The following is a 19,889-nucleotide window of genomic DNA, read 5'->3' as shown; positions in this document are numbered from 1 at the left end:
CGGCTAGGGGAACGATCTCGGCTAAAGAACTTGAAGAACTTGGTTCTTGGTTCTTAGTCATTGATAAAGTAGGCTGTAGAGTCTTGGTTATGTCAAGCCGACGTGTGATGATCTCGGTCATGGAGAATAAAGTAAACAAATGATATAGGTTCCATCACCTCAGGATGCCGAGGTAATAGAACCTAGGGGGCAGTTGTGGAGGCATATTTTTGTGAATAACAACACGTGGCTAAGGTGGCACCGAAGTGCTAGCCTAGGTGCTACGTGTCCTGGTCATGGCGCCAGGGTGATCTCGGCTAGGCTGATGTTATCTATGGAGATATTAGAGTCCAGGATGAACGGATAAGGGACAAGAGTCCTAGAATGGGAGAGGACCTTAGTCTGGATAAAGAAAAAGTTCTTAGGGAGTTTATCTCTATCTATTGGAGAGTCCACAGGATAAGTATTGAGTCAGAGTCCGTTGAAGCTAGGCTTCTAGGGGATCAGGTTAGTGCTGGCTATAAAAGTAAGGCACCCTCGTGGGTTTAACGTATGTTTATTGTACTCTGGCTAGTGAGTTAAGCATTATTTGCTATCTTTGAGAGATAATTGGGTATTGACTTGATTGTCGGAGTGCCCCCGGGTGGGCGAACCACCGCCGGAGTCATATCTTTCTGTGACAGGTTGTTCGGGCGCAATTTATTCTGTCAGTGTTTTCTAATTGAGTACCTATTTGACAATGTGGTCAGAAATCAATACTTACAGTTTGTTTGTTTTTTTTTCTTCTTGTCATATCATTAGTGTTCTATTAGAGTATCAAAATTAATATTTTGAATCATTGTTGATTTTTTAATATGTTATTTTTATTTTTATTTAAATTGAGAGAGAGAGAGAAAAAGAGGGAAAGGATGAAGGAGCAGGAGTGAGAGGATGAATTAGGTGCTCCATTAGAGTTGCCAAGTGATTTTCATGAATAGCATTCGGTTCAAAAAAAAAAGGAAAATGAATGAGAGCACTAATTAGTGCTATCACTAATGATGTGGCAGTGGCCCTACCATGAATGATTTGATGTTTTGACCTTGGTGTTGTATTTTTTTTTTATTTTTTATTGAGTGCCATGTCATTAGTGGTCTTCTTAGAGCTCCAAAATTAGTGATCTCTATCATTGTTGAAAAAAAAATTCATGAATAGTATTTAAGGACACGTGTCTAACATACAATACCGAGGAAAAAGAAGCAAATGAGAGACAGAGGAAGCTTCATGAAAAGAATGAGAGGAGGTGGCGAAAGCTAACGTCAACAACAAAGAGACTTGCGCACACACTCGCAGCAAACGAAGAGAGAAAATTCTAGAGAGAGAGAGAGAGAGAGAGAGAGGAGGGAGAGAGATGGGTAATTGGGGTTACCGCGTCAACAACACTGTAGGGTGCAATTACATGGTGACACAACCACAACAACAAAGACTACCACAACAGGATCATGAAGGATCATTTTCATTATCCTAGACATCCTTTTGTTGCTTTACTACCACATATCCTATATAATTAATCTTTTCCATCTACAATCTGTGCAATTCTCTCTTTTGTGTCTGTCTCTTGGGCTGCTCTTGATGGTGATCTCAGGCTTTGAAGTTTTTCATCGACACCCACAAGGTAAGCTTGATTTGTGAGTTTCTGTTATGTGGGTATACACCGATTTTGTTTATGATGGTTGTGATTGATGATTTTGTTGTTTGAATTTCTTTGTTCTCAATGCATCCTAATTTCTAAAATTAGTCACTTCAACGGCCTCCAATAGTTATATGGGTATCTAAAATACAAGCAAGATGAACCTTGTTTGTTGATGTAATTACAATTACTATGATTGTTATATTTTAGTTGGATAAGAGTTAGTTGGGTCTTTTTATTTTGTAAATAGGTGGTTAGGCCCTTTAATAATTAGTTTATGATTTTTTGATATTGAATATTTCCATGAAATCATAAATCATGATCATGAATGCTAACCATACTTAAAGTCATGTGAAATTAATAAGAACATGATTATTATGAAAAATATGGCAATCCAACTCAAAATCATTGTTATGACATGAAAACCCTAATCATGCGACTCTAGCCAAATAGTATACAACTACAAGATAATAATAACCCTAAGCATGCAATTTATAGTAAAGTGTAAACTACTATGTAATGAAATCTTAGGTTATTCACCCAAAAAAGAAATCTTAGGTATAAATACCTTGGAAATGATATAAAGATCAAAGCCTGAAGACCTTCAGTCGCTCGCTTGTTCCCTCGGATTTTAAAGGTTGAGATTCCCCTCAACCCTTTTCTGAGATTGTGAGAAGTCAAGGGAGAATAGAAAGGAATTGAACCTTGGCAATCCAATATGGCTCAACTTGGCTTTGAACATGTTGTTGGGGGGGTTTGGATGGGCTAAAATTAGTCTCGGCTCATTCAATTCCGGATTAAAGCTGACAAATTGGAAGTTCCTGACTATCACTCAAGTTCATCATTCACTACAACAAATTACACTTTTGGCGACTAAATTTTTAGTCGCCAAAAGTCATTTTTTTGGTCGCCAAATATTTTTCCCGACTAAAATTCTTTGTCGCCCGTTTGGTCGTTGATTGACTGTCGGCAAAAGAATTGGCGACTAAATTTTTTTTTAGTCGCCGAAAGTCACCAATTAGCGACTAAAAATTTAGTCGTCCAAAAAAATATATTTAGTCGCAAAAAAAAAATAAATTTCATCATCAACTTTTTAGCTACCAATTTTTTAGTAGCCAAAAACGTGGCAGTCTTGTTTGGCTATCAATTTTTTAGTCACTAAAATCATGATACTCCCTTTTAGCTGCTAATTTTTTAGTAGCCAAAAACTTCTTTTTTTTTTGGCTACTAACTGTTTAGTCGCCAATAAGTTCCCTTTTATTTTTTGGCTACTAAATATTTAGTCGCCAAAAGCTCTATTTATTAATTCTTTTTAAATGCACAAATTGAATATTTTTCATTAATTTCTAAATTATATGCATTCCATTATCAATGCAACCTGTACATGTACAGAATAATATATCTATCAATTATAATCTAAATCTATTATCAATAATACCCATTTCATTATCAACTATCCAAAAACTTTAACTTATAACATCTTATTCCAAGTATCATATAAATTCATTCTAACCAAGTATAATTCATCTAAATTAAATATTACATTAAAAAACACTGTATTTCCAAAACAGAGAATTGTACACAAATAGATGCCATATACAGAATAAATGCTCTTTGTACACAAAAATAAATATCCACAATAGCTCACGCAAAAGCAATCTGTAAAAAATAAAAAAAAAAACCCATTAGCACTTATTCAATAAAATTGACATTTCAAATTATAACAATTATAAAATTAATAATTCTGATATATTATACTCTAGCAGAAACACAAGATGTTTGAACAAAGACTCAACATTACAACTAGGTCAAAATACCTTGAAAACCAATTAAAAGCAAGCGAGGGGTATATGTAAGGATTCCCTGCACATGATTAAGACTCAATTGTAAACAACATGACATGAATGCAATCTGTACAAAACTTTACAACTGAGAAGAAAGTCATCAAAATCAAAATCACTGGATATTGAATTAGCAAACTACTAGTGCATGTCTGATAAATTTGAAGAAAAATACCACAATGAAGAATTAAATATGTAAATTAGAGAATAGACAATGTTATACCCATTACACAAGAGAACAAACAATGGTAAAGGAGGAAGGAAAATAATTGCCTACAATGTATCAGAGAGACATGTCTCTAAACAGAGCTGAATGGTAGAAGATGATTCTGTAGCCACAAGGACTTGGAATTGAGGCTTTATCAAATTGAATAATGCAACCTCACCCACATAATAACAGTGCAGGAAAGGATAAAGAAATCCACCATGTATATAGCCAACAAAATTAAATATATCAATCTCACCCACCAAATGCTCCCGTAGATTGCAAGAACTTAATGTCAAAATTTCCCACCTGTTGTGTTTCACCAATCCTGTTGGGTTTTTCATGTAAAATATGATATTCATGTGTTGATTGTTTATTCATGATTCAATCTGTTTGATCAACTAAAATTAAACTTAAAATCAATAATTTTAATTGGTTGACCTATTCATCCCCTTTAAGCACTTTGGACTCCGTAATTTCACAAACATAGTGCTATTGCAAATTAAGTAAATTTTCAATGCAACAATTGGGTTTTTTAACAACAGTTAGAATCATAGAACAACAAGAATGGGCAGATGCAAAAAAAGAAGAGGAAGCTATATTTGGCGGTAAGAATTACAGAAAAGAAATGAGAAAATTCAAGGCTAAAAAATGTGAGATGCTGCTGCAAATGATTAGGTTGTTGATCTTGTGAAAATTTAAGACTAGAAAACATTAGTAGCTACTAAAAAAAATTAGTAGCTAAATATTTTACTTTTGCCGACTAAAAAAATATTTAGTCACCAATTCCACAACTTTTGGCGACTAAAATTTTTTTAGTCGCCAATTTTAGTCGCCAAAGGTGCGTTTTGTTGTAGTGATTATAAACTGTCAAAATAGGATGTCTATAGCTGCTTGCTGCAAATCTGTCACACGAATCCGCATGGCGCACACCTCCATACCGAGGTATCCTACATAGTTCATCACTTTGCCATCTACTGTAAATAAAAAGGGTGTTTGAGCAAAATCACTCTGTAATTCTTTGAATTTCACCGATGTGTCCTACATAGTTCATCACTTTGCTGTCTGTTGTGGCCCTTCCTCTCCTCGTTTGTGCGCACAACCAGAAAGATCACTGCCATGACCCAAAGTAAAGTGAAAGAGGCCTAGTTTACATTAGGTGTACACCTCTTTGTTACGTCAAACTTCTCAATTAATCTACCTGAAGTTTCCTTCCAACAACAGTTGTCGTCGTATCTGGCTAGAATTCCTGTACACTAGTCTCCCTCGTACCTTTGTGCCTTTGTGTGCATCAGCAATTGTTGTTCATCTTGTTTACCCACACTCTTCTCCTACTTAAGTCGTCCACCCATGCTACTTGTTTGATGTTTTGATAGCAGCTCCACCTATCACAATGCTTCTCACGAGTCTGTATAATCCATCCAATCAACACACCCAATCAGTAACTCAGCTATTGAATCAAGTCTTTGAGTAGATTCTTAAATAATCGAATGTTGTTTGGAGTACAATTATGAGAGTGATTTGGGTGTTAAAAAAAAAATTCGTTAACCAAACTAGACATTATAGGACAAATTACACTAAGCACCCCTTAGTTTTAGAAAAATACAATAAGCTCATGAATTTGACATAATTATGTCAATCTTTCCTATAGTAAGACTAAAACAAATAAAATTAATAGGGTGAATTACAAATACACTTTCTGAGATTTACTTAAATTCAGGTTATCCCTGTAGTTCTAGAAATTACAAATATCTCATTATTAGAATTTTTTATTTAACAAAATTGACAGAAAAATGAAATTCCTAACTACTCTCTTATACTACAATAAAATTACATGAATTGTTAATTGAAATATATTTCTGACATCGTTAAAATTGTTAATTACTTGATTTATTAATAAAAAGGATCAATTGTTATGTGATTAGAAACTTGAAGGACGTGATGTAATTTCCAGAATCATAGGGATAATCTTTATTTTAAGTAAATCTCAGGAGATTTGTCCATAATTTATCCAAATATGGTATGTGAACATGAGAATAGTCAACGATAAACTAACGAAATATTGATGAAAATGGAAATAAGTGTTACGTTAATCAAAATTATAAAGAAACATTGGGCTTGTTTGGTAACAATTCCGTTTTCAGTTTATATTTATAAAAATTTTAAAAACTATCATAAAAACTTGTTTGTTAATATTTTTGGTTTATAAATAGTTGTCTCAGTTTATAAATTTAAGAAAAAAAACGTAAACTCAAAAAATGAGTTTACGTTTTCAGTTTTCAATTAATTTTTTTTTCAAATAATTTATTTTCAATTATTTGTTTTTCAAATAATTTTTTTTTTCAATTAATTTTTTTTTCAAATATTTTTTTTCCAAATAATTTTTTTTTCAAATATATTTTTCCCCAATTAATTTTTTTTTCAATTATTTTTTTAATTAATTTTTTTCATTTTTTTCAATTAATTTTTTTTCCAATTAATTTTTTTTTCAATTAAATTTTTTTCCAATTACATTTTTTAATTATTTTTTTTAATTAATTTTTTTTTTCAATTATAATGTGTGTCCCATTGCCATAAATAATAAATATAAATATAAATATTTTAGGCCTGAATAAATATATTTTTTAGTTTATGTTTTTAAATTTTTTTTAAACATTTTGTTCAAACCAAATGCGTTTGTAATTTATGTTTTTCTAAAAATAAACAAAAATCAATTTAAAAAATTTTGTGAAACATAAACCAAAAACGTAAACGTTACCAAACCTTAGCATTTGGTAACGTTTACGTTTTTGGTTTATGTTTACAAAGATTTTATAAATTGATTTTTGTTTATTTTTAGAAAAACATAAACTACAAACGCGTTTGGTTTGAACAAAATGTTTAAAAAAATTTAAAAACATAAACTAAAAAATATGTTTGTTCAGGTCTAAAATATTTATATTTATTTTTTATTATTTATGACAATGGGATCATACACAAAAAAAATTCTTTGTTAGTAATATTTTTAAATTTCTGTTTAAAAACCAACATAAACTCATTTTTTGAGTTTACGTTTTTTCCTCAAATTTAAAAACTGAGATAACCATTTATAAACAAAAAAATTATCAAACAAGTTTTTATGACAGTTTTTTAAATTTTTGTAAATATAAACTGAAAACTAAAAACGAAATGGTATCAAATACGTAGTGTTCAAATTGATTGTTTAAGAAACCATTCTAAATGGCTAATATTTTGTATAATATTTGAAGGAATAAGGCAGATTCTCTTCAGTTCACAAAGTATCGTGTTGTTTAGGTTTGTGAAGCCCACCATGAATTCTGCCTTGGTGATCTGGATCATTCATTTTTTAGATCACATGTAGATCATTCATGAGAAAAATCAAGTTGATTCGATAACCATAAACACGTTGGTTTATTGCATGTCCTCAAAAAACTAGATGGTCTAGTTTTCAAATAATATTTTTTGTTCATTTATTTGCAAATAAGGGTCATAAACTGATATGGCTATAGTTATCAGATCGATTTGATTTTTTTCATAAATGATCTACATGTTGTAATCTAAAAAATGAACGATTCAGATTATTGAAATGAGACCCATGATGGGGCCATAGGCCCAAAGAGCATAATCTTAAGAATCTGCATTCTTGAAGGAAGTCTTCTTTGACTTAGTATTTTAAACTCTTTACATGGTCTTCCACACCTAGAAAAACAATGAGGAGAACAGGTCAGGTGTGAACTGTTAGGAAATCGTCTCTTCCTAACCGAATTAGGATCGGTGAGATACAAAATAACAAACAAAAAAGATAAACGAATCAAAGAAATCACACATACACAAAGAACACAAATGGCTGCTGTGATTTTCACTATAATAAGAAAATAATACAACTCTTTTACAGAAAAGTGGCGCCCCCTTCATCTATTTATAAGTATAGAATTATGGTAACCTGGCAGCAAGAAGAAATTACTAAAGTACCACCTAGAACCCCCGTCCTTTGGGGGAGGCTCCCCAAACCCCCCATTGGACCTAGGGAACAATATTTATCAGGGCCCACAAACCCAACATGAGCCTTATTTTTAGAAACACGAAAACAAAATAATTTTATAAAGGAAAAAGATTTTAACTTACAATTTAAAACTCATAATTTTACTTATAATGAAATGACAGCTTTTTTTTTTTTTTTTTTTTTTTGTAAAATTTTGATTTGTCATAAATACAATCATGTAAAGTTCAACTTCTTTGTGATGTCATTGTGGACAAATTGTGAGTCTCGAATATTTCTCTTTTATAAATAATGATTATATTTGTGTACTATAAAATACTTATGATATCATGGGTTTGTATAATATTCATAATCATGATTTTAAACATGAGCTGATATGTATGGGCTTTTGTCCTTTCAATACTGATATACCTTGATATATCAATTTGAATTAAAGTCACATTTCCCTATGTATACAGTCAATTTGACTGCTATAAATCTCTTTTTTGAGGCTCATAATTTTAAAAAATTCACAACCATGACAGAAAATTCTCGATATGTATCAGTCGGTACACCCAATACCATTACCATGTGACCGATACCAATATATCTCTCAATATCACTATTTAAAACTATGTTCATAGCATACATGAGCAGGGGGACCCCTTTTTACCCACCCCAAAACAAGGGGACCCCTTTTTAGAATTTTTTTCCCATCAATGTATTTTTTGTATTTAATTTTTGTGTTGATAGATTTATTGGAACTTGGCTGAAGTGGGTAACTTGTACTTGATTTTTGTGTTTGTAGATTTATTGAAACTTTGACTGACGTAACTGGCTTTTTAGCTTGTAAACTTTTTGCTCAACTCTAGCATTGTATTTGGATTTTAAATTCGTAAAAAAAGTTACAAAAGAGAAAATAAATTAAACACATACTTTTTTTTTTTATACAAATCTCTACACAAATCCGTACACAAGAGAAAAAAGCAAAAGAAAAACAAATATGTTTTTAGATCATAAAAAATAGATGTTCTGCATAACAAGAGGTACATACCACATGATGCTATAGTATAGAAAAATATACTCCTTTGAAATGTCTGTCCTGCTGAAAACAATGAAGAATAAGAGATTCAAATTTATTCATGGCAGTATAAATAATCCAATTCCATACCCGCCAAGAAGCACAAGACACGTTATGGGACTCATCATTTGCAAAGGTGGAATGCAATATCTTGAGCTCCTTCTCTTATTTTCTTGTTTTTGTTTAAAGTTTTCTATTGCAATAGACACCATTACAGTCACTCAACCCGCCACTGACCGCGAAAAGATAATCTCAAGCAACAAGGTCTTTCAATTGGGATTCTTCAACCCTGTCAATACTGCCAATTGCTATGTCGGTATTTGGTACAACAATGTGCCTGTGAGGACTGTGGTGTGGGTTGCTAATAGAGACATGCCTCTAACCAACTGTTCTTCTGGGACTCTGATCATAGCCAAAGATGGCAATCTAGTACTTTTGAATGAACAGAAAGAGGTTATTTGGTCATCAAATGCTTTAAATTCCACGGCTAATTCAAGTGCTCAGTTGTTAGACACTGGGAACCTTGTATTGAAAGATAATTCTAATGGAAATACAAGATGGGAGAGTTTTAAGTACCCTTCAGACTCGTTCATACATAAGATGGAACTTATCAGTGATGCAAGTACAGGTGAGAAGAGCCTGTTGAAATCGTGGAAAAGCCCTTCTGATCCATCCGTTGGAAGCTTCTCTGGAGGGATTAATCTTTTAACCATCCCAGAATTCTATATATGGAACGGTAGTCATCCGTATTGGCGTACTGGTCCTTGGGATGGTCAAATCTTTATTGGAGTGCAAAACGACAGCCCTTCATATCATGATTTTATTAATCTTAAAGATAACAAAGAAGGAACTGTATCTATTATTGCCACTTATACAGCTACATTAACATACATTGTCCTGAGTCACCAAGGAAGTCTATTGCAGATGCTTTGGAATAAAGGGAAGCAAGAGTTGGAGGTTGCATGGTCACATCCAGCTGAGTGTGATGTATATGGTAAGTGTGGGCCATTTGGAAGTTGCAATTCAAAGGTCTCGCCAATTTGTTCCTGTTTGAGAGGGTTTGAGCCAGCGCTCGTGGAGGAATGGAATAGTGGAAATTTTACTGGTGGGTGCACAAGGAGGACAGCTTTGCAATGTCAGAGAAATATTAGTAGTAGCAGCCAAGAGAGCAGAAAAGATGGGTTTTTGAAGCTGACAACAATGAAAGTGCCAGAACTTCCAGAGTGGTCAGGGGCTCTAGCAGATGAGTGCGAAAATCAGTGCTTAAAGAATTGTTCATGCACAGCTTATGCATATAAATTTGGCATTGGTTGCATGTTATGGAATGGAAACTTAATTGACATGCAGAAATTTTCCTTCGGTGGAGCAGATCTATACATCCGTGTGGCATATTCAGAGCTTGGTAATATATTTTACCTTCCATATTCTTGTTTAACTTAAGTTTGTGCTTCAACTTATTCCATTTTGCTTTCATTGTTTGTTTAGATTAATAAAGCACAAGTTACCAGATTTCACTTACATATCTGACATTTTTTTGTTAATTCTCCAAATACTTTAGTCAATTTTTGTTGCATTAACAAACTTTGTGCTATGATTTTCTGAAGAAACTTAAATGGCTATAACATTTGTGATAAGCTTGTAATTATGTGGTCTATGACTTTGTTCTAGCTAAACTCATTTGATATTTCTTCCAATTCACAGACAAAATTCGAAACATGAAAGCTGTCATTGCAATTTCAGTGATTATAGGGTCAATAATCATTGTTGTTTGCACATACATTTCATGGAAGTGGATGGTTAAACACAGAGGTACGTACAACCAAATAGAGTTATCTTATCTAAAAAATATATGAAAATTGAATATTTGCTCTAATAAATTTTTTTGATAAATAAGTATTTGCTCTAATAATGTAGTCGATAACCTACACTTGCTTTTGAATCAGGAATGAAAAATAAGAGTATCATGAAAGTCTTTAAGAAATGGTCATTGTCTTCTGAATGTAATACTGAAATGTCGCATGTGGATAATTTGAACCGAATTAAACTTGAAGAACTACCACTCTTCGACTTTGAGAAGCTTGCAACTGCAACAGATGAATTTCGTGAGACCAATAAGCTTGGACAGGGTGGTTTTGGTCCAGTTTACAAGGTAATGATTGTTCATGTTCAGCTTGATGCAATGTTATTGAAAAGCAAAATTAATCTTGTTCTGGTATTTGTCTTAGGGGAAATTACCAAATGGACAAGAAATAGCCGTGAAAAGGCTTTCAAGATCCTCTGACCAAGGGCTAGAGGAGTTTATGAATGAAGTTGTGGTGATTTCTAAACTCCAACATCGTAATCTTGTTAAACTCCTTGGATGTTGTGTAGAAGGAGAAGAAAAGATGTTGATCTATGAATACATGCCAAATAAAAGCTTGGATGCATTTCTCTTCGGTTTGTACATGCAGAAGTTCTTGTTTATTGTAGTGTGAATTTCATGTCTCTCTATATTCTAAACTTTTGGCCTTAGCCAAATTATAACTTCTATGCAACATAATTTCATTTATTTATTTATTTGATAAATACAGCATAATTTCATTTATATTCACTCATTCGTTGTTTTCAACAACATTATTTTAGATCCAAAGAAACAAAAGCTCTTATATTGGAGTAAACGCCTCAACATCATTGAAGGGATAGGTAGAGGTCTCCTCTACCTTCATAGGGATTCTAGATTAAGGATCATTCATCGAGATTTAAAGGCTAGTAACATTCTGTTGGATGAAGAGCTAAATCCTAAAATTTCAGATTTTGGTATGGCAAGGATTTTTGGTAGTGATGAACATCAAGCCAATACAAAAAGGGTTGTTGGAACATAGTAAGTTTATGTCTCTTTATCCCAATCTTCATAATTTCATTGCAGAACCCCTTCTTTCTTATGAAATTAATCTAATGCAATAAAATCAATTTTATCATGATGCAGCGGCTATATGGCTCCTGAATATGCAATGCAGGGGAGCTTTTCCGAGAAATCAGATGTATTCAGTTTTGGGGTATTGTTACTAGAGATTGTAAGCGGAAGACGGAACACTAGTTTTTATGATGATGAGCAAGCTTTGAGCCTTTTAGGATATGTAAGTCCACTTGAGTCATTTGCATCATTTAGTTATCTAATAATCCAAGGTTTATTCACAGTTCAAACTTAACTTTTACATGGCATATCACTACTAAAATTTCAGGCTTGGAAATTGTGGAATGAAGATAAAATTGTGACACTCATAGATCCGAGGATATCTTGTCAAGATTTTGGACCGGAGATCTTGAGATGCATTCATGTTGGACTATTGTGTGTGCAAGAATTTGCAATAGATAGGCCTACCATATCTGCAATTCTTTCTATGCTAAGTAATGAAATTTCATATCTTCTAAAGCCAAAGCAACCTGCATTTACTGAAAGACCAACAACATCAAAGAGACAGTCTTTGCAAAAAAATCAGAGCCGATGTTCTAGGAATGAACTTACTATTACAACTGTTGATGGTCGATAACATCCAAGGTGTTGAGATGATTATTTTTATTTTTGTTCTTTCCATTTACATGTACATGAGGATTTTTGTTGAAGTTTCAGAGTTAGTTTACTTTTCATTGTAATTTTAACCAAGATATCTCACATCAAGTAGTTTACTGATAGACCACCTATCTGTTAAGGGAGAGTCATTACAGTTGAATGAGCTGTAATTGTTTTGAGTTTCCTAGTTTGTAATGTGACAGCTGGCAGTGAGGTCGTTAGGGATTAGTTAGTGTTGTAATTAGTTGTATAAATATTCTTGTATTATCTGTAAAAGATTGGGAAAAGAATGAAAAGTTTTCTAGTTCTGGTTTTCTCTCTGTTTTTTCTCTCTCTATCTTTTCATGGTATCATAGCATAAGACCAAATTACCATTGCGACATTACTTCCTCATATTCTTTCTCTCCGTCAACTTCAATTCCTGTTGAATCAAGCTCTAGAACAAGATTCACTCTTCAAAGTCCTCTTTTTTTTTTACTATTGGACATATCTAATTTGGTTCCAATTAAGCTAGATTATTCCAATTTCAAACTCTGGCAGTACCAAGTTACTACAACATTATGTGCTTATGACTTTCTAGCGATCATTGACGGTTTGAATTCGTGTCCTGGTAGGTGTTTATGTAAAGAATCTGGTGACTTAATAGAGAATTTAAACCCAATTTTTTTTTTTTATCAATGGAGGATTACAGATCAAGCGCTGATTACCCTAGATTCTATTGATTCTTATCTTCAATGTATTAAGCCTATTCGAGACAGACTTACCGCCATTTCAATCTATGTTGATAATGAAGAACTTCTACATATCGCTATAAATGGTCTTTCGAATGAATATAATGCCTTTCACTTAGCAATATAAGAACTTGAAATGAACCTCCATCATTTGAGGATCCGCATGTTCTTCTTTTTTCGATACATCGGAAGATGGTCCACATGTTCTTCTACATGCTGAAGAATTGTCGCTCAAGGAATCATCTGATTCAGTTGGACCAATGGACTTTGTTGCTACTTCTAGTAATTCATTCAAGACAACATGTTACTTCTTAGCATCATTACATACAACAATCATTCATTTAAGATTTAGCTCATTATTTAGAAACGGAAGGTTTGCCACTACTCCTTTTTCCAATTGAGGTGGAGGATCACAACAGTACAAATCACCTTCTTCTTTTCAAGATTTCAGCAGGCCTATTTGTCAGATCTATGACAAATTGGTCACATTGCCTTGGACTATTATTATCGCATGAATTATGCCTATCAAGGCATGACACGTCCTTCTAAATTGGCTGCCATGTCTGATCTCTCTCTCAGTCATGAGTTTCAAGGCAACGATACGGTTCTATTTGCAATGATCAAGGCTTACTTATCTCTCATTAGGGTAACAGTCTCTTAACTACAGATTTTCATACTATCAAACTTGATAATGTTCTTAGAGTTCCTCACATTTCCTCTGATCTACTTTCTGTTCATAAACTTTTTTGTGATAAAAATTGCTCTTTTAATTTTGATGATTCTCATTTTACCATTCAGGACAAACACCTGGAGAGAGTCCTCTACATATGCTTGAGTAAAGATGGCCTCTACCCAATCACAGTCACTGTCATGGTCTTTCCTTCACCTGATGCTTCTTCTATTGCTGCTAATGTTGGAGCTAGGGTTTCTCATCCACTTTGGTGTGACAGAACAACCATGCTCTTCACTAGATGCTCAACACTCTTTCTATTTCTTCAGAAGATCCTTCTTTTTTTGCTTCAGAATAATAAGAAAATTGTTTTTGAACGTTGCTTTAAATGTAAAATGTCTCAATTATCTTTTCATACATCTACTATAAGAGCTTCTGCTCCTTTAGATCTAGTTCGTAGTGATGTTTGGGGAGTTGTTTCTACATATGATTTTAGGTATTATGTTTAGTTTTTGGATTAGATTCACATGGTTCTTCCCTTGGAAATATATGTCTCAGGTTTTCTCTACCTTTTGTCACTTTAAGGTTTATATGTTGAGAACTTCTTTTCTGAAAAAATAAGACTTTGACTCTGGTTGGGAAGAATCAGAAAGGTAATTCAACTCATATAAAAAATTAAAAATTCCTTCTCATTCACTCTATTTTTTTCATTTTTTTGTGTAAAAAGTCATTTCCAAACATTTTTTTTATTTCATATTTTAATAAAAATAAAAATTAAAAATTACTCCCTATACAAGCTGATATTTATTGGGAAAATTACTTTGGGAAAATTATGTACATGTAGGAGAAGGGAAAAAAAATTATTAACACATGAAGGGTGCAAGTGTGTCTGTGATGGGGTGCAAATGAAAGACCGTGGCTTGCACCTCTCATGTGTTGATAATTTTTTTCTCCTTCTCCCACCTATATGTAGTTCCCCCAATTACTTATCACATGTATCATCAAAAAATTCTTACAAAATGATAAAAAAATAATTATAATTATAATTATTAATATGTTTAAAGTTTACCATTTATCTATAATTTTTTTTCAAAAAATCACACTTGATTGAAATAGTCCCATATTTATTCATCAAGTTTGTTGTCCTCACACTCTAGAACATAATGGAGCTGTGGAAAGGAAACATTGGCATATGAGACTGCTGTTTCCTTATTTTTTAAAGCTTATATGCCCCTAAATTTTTTGGTGTTTTGCTTTTGTTACTGCTGCAAATTTAAAATTATTTATTTATTTATTACTAAACGTATCAAATCTCATTTGAATTAAAGCCTAATAGTTATGTAGCATAACTTTTTAATTTAAAGTAACACGCTCAAATATTATGTAGAGAAATTTGATATTTTTATTACTCACTTTTCCCACTAACAACTAATAAGACAACCATATAAATTGTGGAGACGGGGTGGCACTGTTGTGTAACTATTAGGTCTATTTCGAAATCCGTTTAAATAATTGAAATTATTCACATTTTAAGGTATATGAATAGAATATGAGGGCTGCTATTTAACTACCATATTTCTTTCAACTCCACTCTTTCATTTTTTTTAATTCCAATTTTATTCAAAGATAAAATTTTATTTCTACCTTCATCCCTAAACCTCTAACCCTAATTTTCCAAATTCTAACCCTAATTACATCACTTCCGGCACGCCGCCGTCCACCTTCCCGTTACCCCCAACCCCAACCACAACCACAACCATCATTGCAACACTTTTCTCTTCCTTCTCATTCTTTCCACCACCGTGTTGCTACCATCACCACCCACTACCCACTGCAGGTGCCAGCACCTCATTCTCTTCTTTTTCTTCTTCCTCCTCTTCTTCTGAAACCCTAACCATAGATCTTGATAATGCAGTTCGTCCTGGGTGGATGGGCCGGGCTGGTCCAAGCTCCTCAAGTTCTGACTCAGGCGGATGGTTCCACCAGATGACCTGCAAGCAAGTCCACAAAGGGGAACGGGGTAGTCCCCCAGTGAACCCTCCGGCGTGCGAATCAGTAGAGGAGGAAGGAAAAAATATATAGAGAGAGAGAGAGAGCGAGAGATAGAAACGCTTAACCTTCCTCTTGTCTTCGATTCTTGCTTATATCCTTTGATAATCATTTCACTGTCCCTTGTGACGTGCCCCATTCCGCCGAAAGCCTGTGCCGTAGCTTACCTTGTTCAGGGTGAGGGGGCTCTGTTCCGACGGGGAGGTGTTGTCGTAATAAATGCTGTGATGGGCTGCATTAATGGTGATGTGTTGTGGCAATTGCAGATCTTTGTCTGCTGATGTGGCCTGTGTTTCACCTGCCATGTGCCCGAATGCCATTGGCCCTCCATGTCCAGATGGCCTCCAGCTGTCCTGGGCTTTGCCAACTGGGTTATGCTATGGGTCCCAAGCGATGGGTTTGGGGTTGTTTGCTGTGGGCCGTAAGCTTTGTGGGCCTATCCATGTCAGATCTAAATCCTAACCCTAGCCCTCTTCTTCTTCTTTTTCTTATTCTTCTTCTCTCTCCTCTATCATTCTCTTCTCTCCAGATTTGAAATCGCAATCTCCACTACAATCACGATCGGGCGATCACTGCAATTGTGATCTCTACCCCTGCTGATCGTGATCGCGAACCCCACCGCCACTGCAATCTCTCTCTTTGCACATGGTTAGGTCGCTAGGGTTTGGAGGCGCGATGGCGACGCTATGGCGACGCGACAGGATTTGGGTTGCTCGTCGATTCAGATGAAGATCTGAGTTGCGGGTGAAGACGAAAATAGCGATGGTTGGGGTCGCCAGAGGCTGGGTCGCAATGAAGCATGAGGTGATGCACGAGAGGGAGGGGAGGCAATGGTGATTGGAGAAGGTCGCCATTGGAGGAAGGGGGTGAGGGGAAAAGAAGAGAAGAGAAAGTGGCGGTGAGCGGTTGCGGGTTGGCCACCAGAGATAGTAGTGATGGTTACTGGAGCTGGTGGGGATGGGATTACGGTTAGGGTTAGGGTTATGGGGGTTAAGGTTTGGGGTTTGGAGTATAGTTGGTATTAAGGTGGAGGTTTAAAGGGAGAATAGAGGGGGCTCATTTTGCTGGGTAGGAGTTTAAAGATGGGGGAGGGCCAAAGTAAAATGGTATAGAATATATATGTAAAAAATTAAGTTGATTAAATATATCGTTAACCATTTCATTAACTCATATTTGTTATTTATTTTTGTAGATACAAATGTAATTTGATGAAATAATTAACGATATCTGATTAATTTAATTTTTTATAGATATGTTCTACTCGATATATTTAAAAAGTGAAGGTGTAGTTTGGTAACGTTTACGTTTTTAGTTTATATTTACAAAAATTTTATAAACTGATTTTTGTTTAATTATTGTTTATTTTTAGAAAAACATAAACTACAAACGCGTTTGGTAATAATTGACAAAATGTTTTAAAAAAATTTAAAATATAAAAAAGAGTGAGAAATGGCAAGTGGTAGCAAGTGGCGGCGGAAGACGGTGGTGGAAAGTGGTGACAGTGGTTGGTGGGTAGTTGGTGGTAGTAGGTGGTGGCGGGTGGGTGGTGGTGGTGGTGGTGGTGGGTGAGTGGGTGACGGTGGCGGGTGGTAGCGAGTGGGTAGTGGTGGCGAGTGGTGGGTGGCAGATGGGGAGTGGTAGTGGCGGGGGAGTGGCGGGTGGTGGTGGTGGGTGGGTGGGTGACGGTGGCGGGTGGTGGGTGGTAGCGAGTGGGTAGTGGTGGTGATGGTGGCGGGTAGCAGGTGGGGGTGGCAGGTGGGTAGCGGATGGCGGGTGGTGGTAGGTGGGTGGTGGGTGGTGATGGTGAGTCGGTGAGTGACGATGGCGGGTGGCGGATGGTAGCGAGTGGGTGGTGGCGGCGGGTGGTGGGTGGTGGTGGCCGGTGGGTGGCGGATGGCGGGTGGTGGTGAGTAGGTGGCGGGTGGTAGTAGTGGTGGTGGTGGTGGGTAGGTGGGTGAAGGTGGCGGATGGTAGGTGGTAGCGAATGGGTGGTGGTGGGTGGTGGTGGGTGGTGAGTGGCGGGTGGGTGGTGGGTGATGGTAGTGGTGGTGGTGGTGGGTGGTGGGTGGTGGGTGGTGGTGGCAGGTGGTAGAAGGTGGTAGCAGGTGAGTGGCGAGTGGTGGTGGCAGGTAGGTGGCGGGGATGGTAGTAGCGGGTGGTTAGTGGTGGCGGGTGGATGGCATGTGGGTAGTGGGTGGTGGGTGGTGGTAATGGTGGTGGTGGCAGCGACGGCGAGGGGTGCCTGGTGGGTGGTGAGTGGTGGTGACAGGTGGGTGGCGAGTGGTGGTGGCAGGTGGTGGTGGGGGGTGGGTGGTGGTGGCGGAAGACGGTGGTGGAAAATAGTGGCGTGTGGTGGCTAGTGTTGGGTGGTAAAAAAAAAAAATTCAAAACTCAAAATGGAAACACATTTTTTTGCCCAATTTATAAACTGAGACCACTGATTTATAAATCAAAAATTTTATCAAATAAGTTTTTATTTGAATTTTTAAAATTTTTGTAAATATAAATAAAAAATTAAAAACATAAGTGTTACCAAACGACACCGAACTGTTCGGAATTTTGAAAAGGGCCCAAAATGAGCCCCAATAACGGCACAACAGTGGGCACAATAGTCACCTTGTTGATAATGTTATCTGTAGAACAAAATGTTGATCTTCAAATGAGGTGACACTCAAGATTGTATATATATACTGGTTCAAAAGGCTCGTGCTACTATTACAGTAAATTTAAGTTTTGTATTTTAATATTTTTTAAAAATAAGAATATTATTTTATAAAATTGAATAGAATAAATTATTAAATATATGATAGAATTATATAAATTGTGTTGTAAATAATAGCAATTAGAAAAAATATAATAAATCTTTTCATTTTAACATAATTATACTATTTTTTTTAGTAAGATTAAAATGATCGAAATTATTGCAGAATATGTGAAGACATAGTGATAAATAGAATAAAATATACATTTTAGTATAAAAGAGATAAGATAATTTCCCTATCTAAAAAAAGAAAAATTTGAACTAATAAAGAAGTAGAAGAGAATATATATATATACAAATGACCCATTTTATTAATACTCATACTCGCATAACAAATGATCAATTTTATTAATAAATAAATCATTAAATCAATTAATAATTTTTAATGATATGAAAAATATCTTTCAGTTAACTATTTTGTTAATAAATAAAGCATTAAGTCAATTAATAATTTTTAATGACATGAGAAATATTTTTCAATGAACAATTTTGATAATTTATTATTGCATAGGAGAGTAGTTATTATTATTTTTTTTTCTGATTATTGTGTTAAATTAAAATTTATAATAAACAATAGTTGTAATTTGTAGTATTATAGGACTAATTCATATTTTAAACAAACTTTATGAATGTATTTGTAATTTGTTAAAAAATAAAAGATTAATGTTTTATAATTAACCAAGAATGTTTGCGTAATTATGAAAAAAATCTTCACTCAAATTAGTAAATCATTAGTAAATTATACAAAATAAAAGGAAAAATAGGAAATTCATAAACAAGCTAAGGGCAAAATAGGCAACCCAAGACAAACATTATCAACCAAAGTAACCAAAATTTATTACATAATTTCCAAAAAGCCACCATCCAAATTGTTTCACCAACCAAACTAGACGATAAAATAGCAATTTCAAAACAAGTTAAGGGCAAAATAAGAAAAAAAAAAAAAAAAGAACAAGCCACAAGCAGCAAAACAACTCTTATATGTATAGATATATCGTGACAAAAGGAAAAAATAAAGATTTGACTTCTCTCATTTTAAAATCTTAACTTGACAAAAATTGAGGGACCTGTGAATCTTCTTGTTTGTAGGATCCGAACAATTTATTTTGTAAGACTCAATATATCATTTATGAAATAAATAAGATTGATTCGATAATTATAATATTTTTATTTTATCATATTTGTATTTAAAAAATAGACAATAAATATGTTTTTAAAAATAGACTATCAATTTTTTTAAGATAAATATAATACAATAAAAATATTACGATTATTAGACCAATATAATTTTTTTCTGATACATAGAAAGTTTTACAAAATAAGATCATCGAAATGTTATTGGTGAAGTACCCTTTATCTAGAGAAAAGTTAACAATA

General features: G+C 34.4%; 1 protein-coding gene across 4 annotated transcripts; it reads left to right on the top strand.

Annotated features, from left to right (window-relative positions):
• Positions 1 to 1,315: 1,315 nt before the first annotated feature.
• On the top strand, positions 1,316 to 14,270 carry LOC114265145 (G-type lectin S-receptor-like serine/threonine-protein kinase At1g11300). Of its 4 annotated transcripts, none has more exons than XM_082868450.1 (8): positions 1,316 to 1,630; positions 8,820 to 10,153; positions 10,453 to 10,560; positions 10,695 to 10,900; positions 10,977 to 11,187; positions 11,374 to 11,611; positions 11,717 to 11,867; positions 11,973 to 12,621. In XM_082868450.1, the coding sequence occupies exons 2-8, from the start codon at positions 8,866 to 8,868 to the stop codon at positions 12,279 to 12,281; spliced, it is 2,511 nt and encodes an 836-aa protein (XP_082724576.1). In that variant the 5' UTR covers positions 1,316 to 1,630; positions 8,820 to 8,865; the 3' UTR covers positions 12,282 to 12,621. The 4 variants fall into 4 exon arrangements, with proteins under 4 accessions (XP_082724576.1, XP_082724575.1, XP_082724573.1 ...); XM_082868449.1 differs by lacking the exon at positions 11,973 to 12,621 and adding an exon at positions 13,831 to 14,270 and having other exon boundaries at positions 1,493 to 1,630; XM_082868447.1 differs by lacking the exons at positions 1,316 to 1,630; positions 11,973 to 12,621 and adding an exon at positions 13,831 to 14,270 and having other exon boundaries at positions 8,626 to 10,153.
• Positions 14,271 to 19,889: the final 5,619 nt, after the last annotated feature.

The sequence above is a fragment of the Camellia sinensis genome, chromosome 5 (genome assembly GCF_055761805.1).
Source record: "Camellia sinensis isolate YWXY chromosome 5, ASM5576180v1, whole genome shotgun sequence".
NCBI classification, from domain to species: Eukaryota; Viridiplantae; Streptophyta; class Magnoliopsida; order Ericales; family Theaceae; genus Camellia; species Camellia sinensis.
Note: the sequence above shows the minus strand (reverse complement) of the source record. Positions and strands in the feature narration are given on the sequence as shown.